General features: G+C 43.8%; 1 protein-coding gene across 14 annotated transcripts in view; it reads right to left on the reverse strand.

The window, feature by feature from the left end:
- LOC141072913 (scavenger receptor cysteine-rich domain-containing protein DMBT1-like) overlaps window positions 1–15,768 on the reverse strand; it is a 490,185-nt gene that overhangs the window by 132,375 nt on the left and 342,042 nt on the right. For 13 of the 14 annotated variants that reach the window (XM_073560164.1, XM_073560162.1, XM_073560161.1 and 10 more), the window contains 2 exons: window positions 12,470–12,675; window positions 10,800–10,820 (listed from right to left, as the gene is read on the reverse strand). The exons of the other annotated variant lie outside the window; for it this stretch is intronic. In XM_073560164.1, the coding sequence (XP_073416265.1) occupies window positions 10,800–10,820; window positions 12,470–12,675 (227 nt within the window). The remainder of the gene's footprint in view (window positions 1–10,799; window positions 10,821–12,469; window positions 12,676–15,768) is intronic. 14 annotated transcript variants of the gene reach the window in all.

Raw genomic sequence — 15,768 nt, forward strand, 5'->3', positions numbered from 1 at the left:
CAAATTAGAGAAGCATCACATGATTTTTCGAACAGTACCAATACTTTTGTCCACCCTCTTTGTTATGTTTGGTGTGGAATTATATCCAATTTTGCTTTAGGACAATTCTTTTTGTGTTTTTTAATTTAAGACAAATTAAATGAAGATAATAATACCAAAGAATTTGTGTTTGCAATCATTTTCAGGAAGAAACTGAGTATTATCTGACAGAATTGCAGGGGTGTCAATACTTTTGGCCATGACTGTATAATGTGGACAGGGTAGGTCACATGGAGGTGAATGCTGGGACCTGGTTGGTCCAGTGTGGAAGGTCCCGTCTGAGTGAGATGGGGCTGCCTTCTGACAGCAAGTGAACACTGTGTTTATGGCTGCACGTGCCTGAGAGTTCCCTGGAGGGAATGGACGTCTGCCGCATGAAGGTGAAGGAACCATGAGTGACCCTGACGTGGGTGAGATAACACTGAGGCTGAAGAGCCTGTGTAATGGACATTTGCATAACCTGGGTGACATAAGGATAACCAGAGTGAAGCTCTATAATGGACGCTATGCTGTTATATGAAGTTTATGTTGCTTCTGTGGGTTTATGCTGCTGAATAAACCGCATGGACTATGTTATGGTTTATGAAAACCCGGTGCCGGATGTGGTTTATTCGCTGCCTAGCGAGGATCCCCTAACTGAATGACAGCGCTACCTCACATTTGGTGGAGAAAGCTATGGGCAATATTGTAGCCTTGTTGCTAGGGGCAACGTAAAAGAACTGCAAAGTCAGTTGCTAAGGGCAACGCTGAGCCAGGAGGGCTGACGGTCTGGAAAGCCGTGTGAAATGCTGACTGGAGTGAGTGGAAAAGACTTATAAAAGATACCTCTGCGGTAGAGGGGTCCGAGAACCTGCGCGGCCAGCAGGTGACTGTCGTGAAAACTGTGTTGTACTGACCGGGGTCAGTGAGAAAGAGACTGGTGATTGCTATAGGGTGCCTCTGCGGAGAAGAGGTATCTGAGGACCTGTGTGGCTGACACAGGTAACGGACTGGTGTTCTTGTGGTACTGACCTGGGTCAGTGAGTAAGACGGTGCACCTGGAGGGTTCAGTGAGCAAGGTCCTGGAGGGTCAGTGTTGGGAGATTCAAGGAGAAGAGTTGCATCCCTGGAGCACGTGGTATGACCTTGGACCTGGTGAGGCGTGAGTGTTGGGCAGACTCAGCTGGAGACAGATGTCCTGAAGAGCACCTGCTGAGCCCCTGGACCTGGTGAGGCCGGTGTGTTGGGAAACCCTGGGAGGAGGGCCGCTCCCTGAATAGCACCCGGTGCACCCTGTGTGTTGGACGGTCTTAGGTGGAGAAGGAACGTCCTGAATTGCACACAGACAGGACAGGTGAGTTTTTTGTGGTGTTTTTTTCTTCTTTTCTCAACTCAGCCTGCGGTGGCTCAGTGGTAGTCAAGAAGGTGACAAGCGGCTTCCTGTAACCCGGAGGGGTTATGAAGGGGACAAGTGGCTTCCGGTGGATCGGCGGGTCCACGAAGATGGTGCAGCAGGAGCTGTGGCAGCGCCAGAAGGAACTGGTGTGGTGTCGGTGATCGGTGACAGCAGGAGCTGTGGTCGTGCCAGCAAGGACTTGTGTTATGAATGAGTCACCGTAGGAGGCAAAAACAGAAATGTTAGCTAAGTCCAGAAAACCAGAGAAGTTGGCAGCTATCGGATTGCAGACCCCTGAACCTATCAACAACAACTAGCAGTAGCCGTGGGGGGTTCCTACGGTGCCCTAGACCCCTCGATCACAGCTGGAGAACTACATAGCCTAAAGACAGAAAGGGAAATCTAAACTGCCCCAGAGCAGACCCCAAAGCAATAGGCAGCCCCCATCATATAATGACGGTGAAGCAAGATGAAAAAACACTCACACAGATAGAAAGATAGGCTGAGCAAATGATGGGGCCCAAGCTAACTAAATAGGACAGGATAGGAAAGCTGCTGTCTGCAATCCACCAAAAACCCTATCAAAAACAAGGGCCAACAGGCTGATAGGGAAAAAGGCCCTGAAGACGCTAGGCTTCAAAAAGACTATATCAGCACTCAGGTATTTTCTGAAGACAGAGCAAAAAGGAATTCAACTCACCCCAGCAGGGAATGGCAGAAATTCAGAAAAACAAGGCAAAACAAAACAAAACACAAATGCAAAAAGCAGTGCAGAGAACTTAGCTTTTGAGGAGCAGGAATCAGGCTGGTCTCCTAGAATCCCTCAGAGAGATCACCAGCAAGGCAGAAGGGCGTCGGCTGCCTTATATCCAGTCAGCAATTCCCGTCACCCAGTCATCATCATCATACCCAGGTGCTTGGTAATCAGCCTCACTACCTTCCTTCACCAGAAGAGGGAGTTCATCAGACCTCAATGGTGAAGGGGAAAATGAACTCACAACAGTACCTCCCCCTTGAGGAGGGGTCACCGAACCCTCATCCATGCCACCAGGGCGATCAGGGTGAGCCCGATGAAAGGCACGCACCAATCTTTTGGCATGAATATCAGAGGCAGAGACCCAGGAATTATTCTCCTGACCATAACCCTTCCACTTAACCAAATACTGGAGTCTCCATCTAGCCAGACGGGAATCCAGTATCTTCTCTACCTCATATTCCATGTTACCTTCAACCAATACAGGGTCCAGAGGTGCCACCCCAGGAACAACTGGTTCAACAAACCTCTTCAAAAAGGACTTATGAAACACATTATGGATTTTAAATGTGACAGGAAGAGCCAAACGAAAAGAGACCGGATTTATAATCTCCAAAATCTTGTAAGGTCCAATAAATCTAGGCTTAAACTTAGGAGAAGCGACCGTCATAGCGATATTTTTTGATGATAACCAAACCATATCACCAACCTTAAACTGGGGACCAATGGTCCTATGTCGGTTGGAAAACCGCTGGGCCTTTTCCTGGGAGAGAGATAACTTATCCACCACCTGGTCCCAGATCTGGTGCATTCTCTCCACCACAGTGTCAACACCTGGGCAGGCAGAAGGCTCCACCTGCCCTGAAGAAAATCGAGGATGAAACCCAAAGTTACAAAAAAAAGGTGACATCAAAGTGGCAGAACTAGCTCTATTATTTAAAGCAAATTCGGCCAAGGGCAAAAATGAAACCCAATTATCCTGATCAGCGGAAATAAAACATCTCAAATATGACTCCAAGGTCTGGTTTGTTCTCTCCGTCTGCCCATTGGTCTGAGGGTGAAAAGCAGAGGAGAAACAAAAACTGAATTCCCAGCTTGGAACAGAAAGTCCTCCAAAATCTAGACACAAACTGAACTCCTCTGTCAGATACAATGTTCTCAGGAATTCCGTGCAAGCGAACCACCTGTTGCAATAACAGGGGCACCAACTCAGAGGAAGATGGCAACTTAGGGAGTGGTACAAGATGAACCATTTTAGAGAACCTATAACAAATCACCCAAATAACAGTCATTCTCTGAGAGACAGGCATATCAGAGATGAAATCCATTGAAATATGGGTCCATGGCCTCCTGGGGACCGGCAAAGGCATCAACAACCCACTAGAGCGAGAACAAGGTTTAGACCGGGAGCAAGTCCCACAGGACTGCACAAAATTCCTGACATCATGAGACAAGGCGGGCCACCAAAAAGACCGACTCACCAGATCTCTAGTACCAAAAATACCTGGATGAGCAGCCAATGCAGAGCAATGAACTTCAGACATCACCCTCTTCTTCTACTGGTCAGGAACATACAACTTTCCCCTGGGACAACGCTCAGGTTTGTCCTCCTGGAACTCTTCCAGAGCACGTCTCAAATCGGGCGAGATGGCAGAAAGAACTACCCCTTCGCCTAAGATGGTAGCAGGCTTGGTCACCACAGGAGAATCAGCAAAGAAGCTCCTAGAGAGAGCGTCAGCCTTGACATTCTTAGTGCCAGGAAGAAAAGAGACTACAAAATCAAAACGTGTAAAAAACAAGGCCACCTAGCATGTCTAGGGTTCAAGCGTTTGGCCGACTCCAGGTAAATCAAATTCTTGTGGTCAGTGAGGACCACGACTTGATGTTTAGCTCCCTCCAATCAATGTCTCCACTCCTCAAATGCCCTTTTCATGGCTAACAGTTCCCGATTCCCCACATCATAGTTACGTTCAGATGGAGAGAACTTTCGGGAAAAAAAAGCACAGGGATTCATTTTAGATGTTACAGGATCCTTTTGGGACAAAACAGCTCCTGCACCAATCTCAGAAGCGTCCACCTCTACCTGGAACGGGAGTGAGACATCAGGTTGCCGCAAAACCGGGGCAGAAGTGAATCTTCGTTTCAGCTCCTGAAAGGAAGAAAGAGCCTCCAGAGACCAATTCAACACATCAGCACCCTTCTTAGTCAGATCAGTCAATGGCTTGGCAATACTAGAAAATTTTGCTATATATTTCTGATAAAAATTAGCAAAACCCAAAAACTTCTGGAGGCCCTTCAAAGAAGTGGGCTGAACCCAATCATAAATGGCCTGTACCTTGGCCGGGTCCATTTCAATAGTTGACAGAGACAAAATAAATCCCAAAAAATAAATCCTCAGTACCCCAAAAAGGCATTTAGATCCCTTGACATACAGGGAATTCTCCCTCAAGATCCGGAACACAGTCCGAACATGTTCCACATGAGAATCCCAATCTTTGGAGAAGATCAAAATATCATCCAGATAGATAATCAAAAATGTATCCACAAAGTCTCAGAAAATGTCGTTCATGAAGCACTGGAAGACAGAAGGGGCATTAGTGAGCCCAAAAGGCATCACCAGGTACTCAAAATGTCCCTCCGGAGTATTAAACGCTGTCTTCCATTCATCCCCATGCTTAATGCGGATAAGATTATACGCCCCCCTGAGGTCAAGCTTGGTAAACCAGCAAGCACCTTTAACTCTGGAGAATAGATCCGAAATCAGGGGTAACGGATACTGATATTTAATAGTAATTTTGTTGAGGGCACGATAATCAATACAAGGCCTTAATGAACCATCCTTTTTGGCCACAAAAAAACCCCCAGCACCTAAGGGTGAAGAGGATGGTCTAATATGACCCTTCTCCAACGCCTCCTTAATATAGGATCGCATAGCCTCGTGCTCGGGTACAGATAAATTGAAGAGCCGACCCTTTGGAAATTTACACCCCGGGCTCAGTTCAATTGCACAGTCATAACTCCTATGAGGAGGCAGAGACGCAGACTCATTCTCACTAAATACATCATAAAAGTCCGCCAAATAGTCAGGAACATCATGTGACTGAGGAGAGGTGGAAAAAAACGGAGCCTCACTAAGGGCACACCGACAACCCCAACTCACCACAGACACAGATTTCCAATCCAAAACTGGATTATGAATTTGCAACCAGGGAAACCCCAGAACAGTGGTATCATGCAAATTATGCAACACCAAAAATCTGCAATTTTCTTGATGGTCTAGGGTGACGCGCATTACCACCTGGGTCCAAAACTGAGGTTTATTTTTCGCCAAAGGAGTAGCATGAATCCCCCTCAAAGGGATAGGCGTCTGCAGAGGTGTCATCAGAAATCCACAACGTTTAGCAAAATCCAAGTCCATTAGGTTCAGGGCTGCTCCCGAATCCACAAAAGCCTTGGTGGAAAATGTGGACAGGGAGCAGAACAGAGTAATTGCCAGAAGAAACTTAGGTTGAACACCACCCACAGAAAACGTGTGTGCAAAACGTTTCTCTCGCTTAGGACAGACAGAAATAATATGCGAGGCATCTCAACAAAAAAAAAGAAGCTTATTACGCCTTCTGAACTCCTGACGTTGCTCCATGGACAAAACTCTATCACATTGCATAGGTTCAGACACTTGTTCAACAGGTGGCAACACCTCTCGTGCAGTCCTGCGTTCACGTAAACGCCGATCAACCTGAATGGCTAATGACATAGAATCGTCAAGACCAGAGGGAACAGGAAATCCCACCATAGTATCTTTTACAGCTTCTGACAAACCCTTCCGAAAGAGAGCTGCCAAGGCATTATCATTCCAGGTAGTAAGGACCGCCCACTTTCGGAATTTTTGACAGTACAATTCTGCAGAATCTCGACCCTGGCTCAATGCCAACAGGGTCTTTTCAGCCTGATCAATAGCATTAGGTTCGTCATACAACAACCCCAAGGCTTGAAAAAATGCGTTCACATTAGTCAGAATAGGATCATCTGGTTTCATAGAAAACGCCCAATCCTGGGGAACGCCACGCAGCAAAGAGATGACAATTTCAACCTGCTGCACAGAGCTCCCTGACGAGTTAGGCTTCAAGGCAAAAAATAATTTACAATTATTTTTGAAATTCAAAAATTTAGACCGATCCCCAAAAAACACATCAGGAGTAGGGATCTTTGGTTCAGCAGCATGTGAATGAACAAGGTAGGCGGAAATTCCCCGCACTTCCGCAGCGAGCTGCTCCACACGATCAGACAATTGCTTTATCTCCATTGAGAGAAAAAAAAAAAATCCCCCTACGGCCTCAGAGATATAGGGGAAAAAATATACACACTTTTTTTTTTTTTTACAATTCTTTCCTGCTATTGAGTACCCTAGGATCTGCGGTATGGCTGGTGATTCTATTATGAATGAGTCACCGTAGGAGGCAAAAACAGAAATACTAGCTAAGTCCAGAAAACCAGAGAAGTTGGCAGCTATCGGATTGCAGACCCCTGAACCTATCAACAACATCTAGCAGTAGCCGTGGGGGGTTCCTACGGTGCCCTAGACCCATCGATCACAGCCGGAGAACTACATAGCCTAAAGACAGAAAGGGAAATCTAAACTGCCCCAGAGCAGACCCCAACGCAATAGGCAGCCCCCAACATATAATGACGGTGAAGCAAGATGAAAAAACACTCACACAGATAGAAAGATAGGCTGAGCAAATGATGGGGCCCAAGCTAACTAAATAGGACAGGATAGGAAAGCTGCTGTCTGCAATCCGCCAAAAACCCTATCAAAAACATGGGCCAACAGGCTGATAGGGAAAAAGGCCCTGAAGACGCTAGGCTTCAAAAAGACTATATCAGCACTCAGGTATTTTCTGAAGACAGAGCAAAAAGGAATTCAACTCACCCCAGCAGGGAATGGCAGAAATTCAGAAAAACAAGGCAAAACAAAACAAAACACAAATGCAAAAAGCAGTGCAGAGAACTTAGCTTTTGAGGAGCAGGAATCAGACTGGTCTCCTAGAATCCCACAGAGAGATCACCAGCAAGGCAGAAGGGCGTTGGCTGCCTTATATCCAGTCAGCAATTCCCGTCACCCAGTCATCATCATCATACCCAGGTGCTTGGTAATCAGCCTCACTACCTTCCTTCACCAGAAGAGGGAGTTCATCAGACCTCAATGGTGAAGGGGAAAATGAACTCACAACAGACTTGTGTGGTATCGTAAAAGAGACAAACTGTGTTGTGTGAACTGTTGTCTGAAAAGACTGGTATAACAGACATGGGGAAATCCCGAAAGGGGCGGTGGCCCAAATTGGGGTAGTAACCAACAAAGAAGTGGAGTCCCAGAGGGGGGTGGTGACCCAAATTGGGGTGGTAACCCAAAAAGGGGTGGAATCCCGGGAGGGGGTGGTGACCCAAATTGGGATGGTTCAGGAAATGGCAGCACTGGTTGCCTCAGTGGGTATGTCTGGGGAACCGCAGTGTGTCTGTATGAGTTTTGAGGAGTGCGGCATGTATTTTCCGGATAATGACGGGCCACAGGTGTGTACCGTGATGCTGCATCGGGAAGGAGTCTCTGGTTGACTGGACTCAGAGAGTCAGTTGACTTTGACAGGAAGTCCGCTCGTTTTATCTCTGACTGAGAAAAACGCCAGGGTTCGCTGTAAACATGGGGTCATGGTGAACTATGCTGTAGACCGAGTAATGTTTGAGGGGACCAAAGGTGGTGTGTGCCAAGGGGGCGGGATACACACGGAACTTATTCTATGCCTTGGAGAGGGGCCGGGACTTCGTTTTGTTTGATGACGTATGGTTGGAAGATAGAGACGTTTCGAATGTGGGGCCAGCGGACGCTGAGATGGTGACGCCTCCTAAAGTGGACAGGTCAGAGGTAGAACTGACCGGGAAAAGAAGTACATCTGCCCAACTGACGGACCTGACGTCTCGTGACAAGACAGATGGTGGGCTGGGAGATGAGGCGACTGGAGTGGACACACGGTCAGAGGGTAACTGGAGGCTTGACTCGGATGATCGACGTGACTCAGACTGTAGGGGTGACTGTGGCTCTGAGAAAGGGAGCACAGACTGGATGAGCTAGAGAAAGAAGTCTTCGAGCTCAAAGGTCACCTGGCATTGTGGCAAGATCTGAATAAGTCCCTCAGAGAAGAGGTAGGAGTACTAACAAAAACTGTAAGAGGTCTTCTGCGGGAGAAGATGTTGAACGAAGACTTACAGCAGCCAGGCCTCAGTGAGGAACAGTGTGAAGACAAAAAGAAACTGAAAAGTATGGAAGCAGAGGTGATTCGTTTGCACATGGAGCTTGCTGCAGCAGAGTGTGCTAAAAGACAAGCACAGCAGGAAAAAGATGAACTGGCTGATATGATTGCCAACAACAGAGGTGAAGGTGCTCTAGATTTGGAAGAAAAGATGCGGTTAGAGTATCGCATTGTTCAGCTTGAAGAAGAAGTGGAGGAAGAACATGGCAACGTTGAGTTAGCCAATGGCAAGCTGAGAAAGGCCACACTTCAGGTTGACCAGATGGATGCTGATCTGAAGACAGAACGTAGTAATGCTCAGAAGAATGAGAATGCCCGTCAGCAATTAGTTCACCAGAATAAGGACTTAGAAGCAAAGGTTGCACTACTGGAGGAACAGCTTGATGCAGAAATTAAAGTGCGACAATCTGCTAGCAAACAAGGACGTCGTACGGAGAAAAAACTGAAGGTTGTATTAAGGCAAATGGATGATGAAAGGCGTAATTCTGAGCAGTACCAAGACCTGGCGGAGGGAAATGATGTGCATCTGAAACAGTTGAAACGCCAGGTGGAAGAAGCAGAGAAAGAGGCTCAACGTGCCAATACGTTGCACCGTAAATTACAGTGTGAACTGGAGGTTGCTATAGAGACAGCAGATGCAAAGAACTGTGAGGTTAATGCACTGAAAGGTAAACTTAGATGTGGTGGGGTACCATTTGTTACAAGACGCTTAGATTTAGAATGGATGGTGGCTAACCAGTGTCTGACGACGCAGACAGACCGTGACTGGAGGGTCAAAGCCAATGACCGATATTCTGTCCGCTGGAGGCGGGGGACGTCTAACGTAGGAACGAGGCAGTATGACAGATGGAGACGGTTCTCTCGACCTGTGGGGCAAGGTGTAGTGAGTGCCCGGTAGCGAGACCCTGGTGTAACCAGGGACCTGGTGTGACCCTGGTGTGTGTTCAACCCCACAAGTTTAAACAGAGGGGGAGGTATGTGGTGTAGTAACCACTGAGTCCGCTAGGGGGTGCTGTGTGGATGTCCCAGGAGAAAGGATGAATGGCAGAATAATGAATGGACGTTATGTATCTCAAAGTGGGTGGCTTTGGGATGGAGACTTATGTGTTGATCAGCAGTGATACTGCTGAGGTGTTGTTTCAATGTGTAAGGAAGAAGTCTCCAGGTAACTAGAGAGATGGGCGGCCTGATTACCTACAAACCCACCCAGAGGGTGTGTTTAAAGCACTATTGTAAAGAGTGGGTAAAGGCTTGAAGGACCTGTGATGAGGTCAGTCATGTGACCCGGTGGGCGTGGTTATGGACCATAAAATGTGGCCAGGGTAGGTCACATGGGGGTGAATGCTGGGACCTGGTTGGTCCAGTGTGGATGGTCCTGTCTGAGTGAGATGGGGCTGCCTTCTGACAGCAAGTGAACGTTGTGTTAATGGCTGCACGTGCCTGAGAATTCCCTGGAGGGAATGGACGTCTGCCGCATGATGGTGAAGGAACCGTGAGTGACCCTGACGTGGGTGAGATAACACTGAGGCTGAAGAGCCTGTGTAATGGACATTTGCATAACCTGGGTGATATAAGGATAACCAGAGTGAAGCTCTATAATGGACGCTATGCTGTTATATGAAGTTTATGTTGCTTCTGTGGGTTTATGCTGCTGAATAAACCGCATGGACTATGTTATGGTTTATGAAAACCCGGTGCCGGATGTGGTTTATTCGCTGCCTAGCGAGGATCCCCTAACTGAATGACAGTGCTACCTCGCACCACATAAAGTGACAGTGGTCAGAATTGTAAAATTTGGCCTGGTCAGGAAGGTGAAAACAGGCTTCAGAGTGAAGGGGTTAAATAGAAATGGTTCCTGTGATGCTTCATTGCACTCCCAAGTGAGTAACATTCCTACATTGTTTAGCCTCTTGTTAAGCCATGGGCCACTGTATACTTAAATGTTGCATGGTAAGAACTCAAGCCATATATGAATTACCATTTTTTAAAGTCTCTATGCAACAGTTATGGTTGATGATGAATACAATGGACATTTATTTGTGATTTCTTACAAAGACACTTTATAAAATAATGCACTATTGAAACAATAATTTACAATTTAAAGAGTAACATACACTTTGTATCTAATTTTTCATGTTTATCATAGCGTTTTGATTGCCCACATATCTGCGGGGGTCCAGGTGCTGAGACCACAACCTATGTGCAATATACCAGGAGGAGTGTGAAGCGTTCAGTTACTCTATGAATATCTATTAAAAAGTATAATCTTTAGAAGTATAACTTCATAGTGTTTTTGTCTAAAAATCAAGACATTATACTGGGGTGTTACCTGGAGGAGAGGTAGCATGATCTGTTAAAAGAAAAAAAATGATAACAATTTAAAATGTAAATTAACACTGCAATTCAAAGTCAAAATATTTATTCACGCTATGTTTTCTTTATATTTCCCTTACCTTCTAGCCAACAGTAGGATTATAGTGAGTGCTAGCTTTAACACACAATAAATCTGAGCAACAGCAAATTAAATCTGAATTAGGAATCCCTCCTGAATGTCTCCTGCAGTTTTGCAGGTATGTACGGAGAAAATTACTTCAGTATTAGCATAGACACTAACGCCTAAAACAGAACCTGTCCGAATGTTGTGGTACCTGATAGCTCACTTACATGAATCCAGCAGGACTAGAACTATTACAAAGGGAATCTGTCACCTCATTTTTGGCATATGAGATGCGGCCACCGCCATCAGGGGCTTATCTACAGCATTCTGTAAAGCTGTAGATAAGCCCCCGATGTAACCTGAAAGATAAGAAAAATGAGTTATTTTATACTCACCCAGGGGGCGGCCTGGTCCGATTGGTGGTCGCGGTCCTGGTCCGGCACCTGCGCACTGCAGTACTCTGCTCTGCCCTCAACAGGGAAGATAATTACACCTGCACAGGAGCCGCAACAGAAGCAAGGAGGAGGACGTCATCACTAGAAGATGGGAGGCACCGGGCCCGGATCGCGACACCCATCAGACCCGGTCCGCACATAATGCTGTAGATAATCCCCTGATGGCGGTGGCCGCATCTCATATGCCAAAAACGAGGTGACAGATTCTCTTTAAGTAGCAATGGCTCTTTGGGGGGCAAAAAATATTTTCCTTTAAGATAGAAGTCCAAGGCACTACAATTGGTGAATTAAGCTAAGTTTCTGGCAAGCAATTAATGATTTAGTCAACTTCTGATTTCCTTAGTTCTTACTGGATTTAAAGTTGGGGATTAGGTGACATCTATTAGTCTGAACTCACACGTCTGTATTTCACAGTCTAAGTTTTGCATCTGTGACTTTTTTTGCTCATGTATGCCTGGTTTGACCTTCTGCAGGTTCTATGTATCTTCAGCACAATATTTAAGAGAAAAAAACTTATGTGGGAAAATTTCTAAATATTGCAGCTTTGTAGCATGTTTTTACATACCTGCCTACCCTACTGTGATACAGTTAATAATGAAATTGATTAAAGATAAATAGCAGAGTTAATGTTAAGGTTTCATATGCTCATACAAACATTCAGGAAACAAGCTATGGATAATAAAACCCACAGCACGTTAAATACTCTGTGTTCTAGTCAATGCACTGTGCTTTGTTGGCTCTGTTAGAAAACAATCATGGCTGAAAAATTTTAAAACAAGTTCTCATCTGTAAATTAATACTTTATAGAACATACTATGATTTTTTAGAGGATTACAAATAGTGGATCTGACACCTTATATTCATAAGTTATAGATTTCTAGTGAACTGACACTTTCATAAATATTTGTTCTAGCCCTAATTCCATTATGAGCAGATAAAGGATCAATATAAAAATATATCTTCCATAATGACAAAGTGGTATACAGCAAAGGTTTGTTTTCATAGAGTCTAGACAAACATTTATGTCAGAGCTCGATCTCTACATAATGCTGAGAACATTTTCATGTTTGTGGATCTTCATTAATATTCTTTAGATTTAATACTGACCATATACTGATGAAAAGACTGCGAAAAAGCCATTCCTTTGTACACTAAAGTCAGTTCTGAATTCAATGCCCATAATATTAGAGGATGAGTGAAAAGTGGTGTTCGTGCTGTTGCCATTACAAAGCCTTGCGATTGCAGGAGAATACTGAGGAATCCCATCATAAATAGTCACCCAGTCGAAGGCACATTGTGGATGAGTTTCTAAGCTGTTTAAATAGAAGAAAAGGTAACTGTAATTAGAATGAAACCAAAATCACATTAAAATCACATTAACCCTTTTGGAACCAAACTTTTTTTGGTTATTGAATTTTTCCCTCTACTTGTTCCAAGAGTTATAACTTTTTTGATGTTTCCATCATGGGCATCAACTTTACCATATTACTGATAAACTGCAAAAAAATCGAAGTGGGATGAAATTTTTGAAAACTGCAAAACCTCCATTGCATTTCAAAGCTTTGTTTTTACGTCATTCATTATGCAGTAAAAAAATAACCTGGCAACATGATTCTACAGGTAATTATAATGAACATTAGATAATTCTGTTATATATTTCAATGGTATAATAAAATTATGGCATTTGAAAATCAAAAAAATGTTGTTTGTGTTGCCATTTTCCAAGACCCGAAACGTTTTAGTTTCCGTGCACAGACTTGTGTTAGGGATTATGTTCTATGTGCTAAGCTGACATTTTTATTGATAACATTTTGGAGTACATGCAACATATTGGTCACTTTTTATTTTATATTTTGGGAGAACTAACTGCAGTCATTGAAAAACAGTAGATTTGGCATTTTGATTTTTTTAAAACGTTTAATGTATGTTTGAAATAATTTTAGAATTTGATTTAAAGGAAAACTGTCATGTCCTTTTTGCTATCAAACTGCCCCCAATGTCTTGTTATTGATGCACATTGCATCACTAAAATGTTTATCTCAAGCAAAGTGTCCCAGTATTTGCCACAAAAATCACTTTTTATACATTGATGATTGCCACACATACCTTCTGTTTCAGTCATAGGGGTGAGGATTTTTAGCTTTTCAGTCAATGCCTTTTTCAAATTCTACACACCCATCACATTATAATTCCTTCCCTTCACTGCTCCCTATGTCGTTGCAAACTCCCACGCTTGTGCAATGGAAAGGTTTCTGGGCATGCGCACTGATTTTGAGGGTACATCCCAGCTTCATATCCTATGTGCGCATGCCCTGAAGCCAATGAGAGTCAGTGACTACAAGACAGTTTGTGAGCCCAACCGCTATGCACGTCACTGTCTTCCCGCTCGTCACTCTGACTCTCAGGGGTTCTGGAGCATGTGCGCAAAGGATATGAAGCTGGGATGTACACCCATATTCAATGTACATTTATATTTATTATTATTATTTATCATTTTAAAGCTGGCAGTATTTTTTTTTACATTTTTTTTATACTTTTACTTTACTTTTTAGCCCTCCTAGGGAATTTGAACCTTTGATCAATCATTGCTTATACTATGTACTGCAATACAAAAGTATTGCAGAATAAAGTGTAAGTCTCTGTTTATGGATGAGCTTCAAAAGGAGCACCAAGCTGGTGGTGACCAAGGGGCTTCAGCACTACCCCGGCTGCCATGGAAACCATCATGGGGAACCGATGGAAGCCAGTGAGCATGTGCACTGATGACTTCAGAATTTAAATGCCAATGCCTGTGCTTTGACTTCGTGCAAAAACAGCACGCAAAAACACGGCAAGTGTAAAGGAAGCTTTAGAATAATTCAGAGCACCAGTCAGAATTTTTCAAGTTTCAAAGGTAAGAAAAGATCAGATTCTAGAAATAAGTTTAAGGTGCAGGTGACATGAGTGAGGGATTCTATATAGGGAGTTACAGAACGTTCTGCCAGTAGAAGTTCAGTTTTTGAAAGATTCTGTTTCAAAGAGAGCAAGGAAATCATATTAAAGACAACAGAGGACAGACAATCCCTTGTATTTTGTAGTAGTGTGCGGCTGATACCAGGAAACAATGTAAATAATTGGGTGTCATCAGCATTGAGTTGGTCACGAAAGCCAAATCTGCTCATCTTTTGTCAGGCTGTATTGAAAGAGAAGAGGAAAGAAATTAAAAAAGAGTAGAAATAGAAAGGAAAACTATCAGAAGAAAAGATTAAATATTGTATTTAGGTTAGCAGTGACATCTGACATCTGCAGAATATTACTGAAGGAGGTGTGAGGGAATAGGGTAACTAATAGAGAAGAGCAGATTGATTTGTGCAACCTCAGCCACAGTTTTCTTTGTCCTTGTGCAGCACCTATAATTGTATCGCTATTGTTAATGTTTTTTCCCTTCTCTGCTGAATTCATAATTATATTAATTATTTTTTATGATTGTTTTTATGATTATAGTTACTGTATATTAAATTTGATGCATGTATCATGTTAAAGTTTCTTTTTCAGGTGTTTTGATTTGATCTAACTTCTTCACTCTCCATAAAGTACCAATACTTCATGGAGCATGTCAGGGACTTTCGAGCGTGCTCAGAAGCAGAGCCTGCTCCACACTGGGAAGATGCATTATTATTATATACCAGTGGTCTGCCTCTGACATTCATGATCATCATGCCTGTCAATCGGTACAGCTATCCTTTTAAATACCACTCTCAATCACTGACTTATTTGTAAGAGCTACAATACAGCCGGCACAGTGACTGATGGGTGTTGGCTGAAGGCCCAATGGGATATCTTCTGTAACTGGGCATCATACAATACTGTTATTATCACTATATAAAGTAATACTGTTGTATCAATTGCAGGTTCAATCCCATAACAAATGAAGTAAAAACTGTAAAATATATAAATAAATATAAAAAATGTCAAATCATTCACATTTTTGAAAGATAAAGGGAATCTGTCACCTACTTTTGATGGGCTATTTAAATGAGGTCTGTCCGGTCCGATGGGTGGTATTTCTGATCTTTGACGCCTCCCCATCCTTGGCCGCCGTCTGCAGTTTTTTCATGAATAAGAGTAGGTGTCCGCCATCTTTTGCACGTGCGCTAAGCATTCTTGGCTCGCGCACGCGAAAAGCCGAAAAGCCTGACTGCGCATGCGCAGGTTAATTAAGCCCCGGAAGTATTTTGCTGTGTTCCGGGGCCTAGTTAACCGGCGCATGCGCAGTAAGGCTTTTCCATAAGGGCTGTAATAAGAAAAGAAATCAAAATATCCCAATTGCGTTTTTTAAGTGAACGCAATAATGTTAAAAGATGCAATAAGAATTGATCAAAGCATAGTGCACATCTCAAAACTTTAGAAGTAAAGTTATAAACTTG

The sequence above is a fragment of the Dendrobates tinctorius genome, unplaced genomic scaffold (assembly GCF_039654945.1).
Source record: "Dendrobates tinctorius isolate UK_male_01 unplaced genomic scaffold, ASM3965494v1 ptg000293l, whole genome shotgun sequence".
Classification (NCBI taxonomy): domain Eukaryota; kingdom Metazoa; phylum Chordata; class Amphibia; order Anura; family Dendrobatidae; genus Dendrobates; species Dendrobates tinctorius.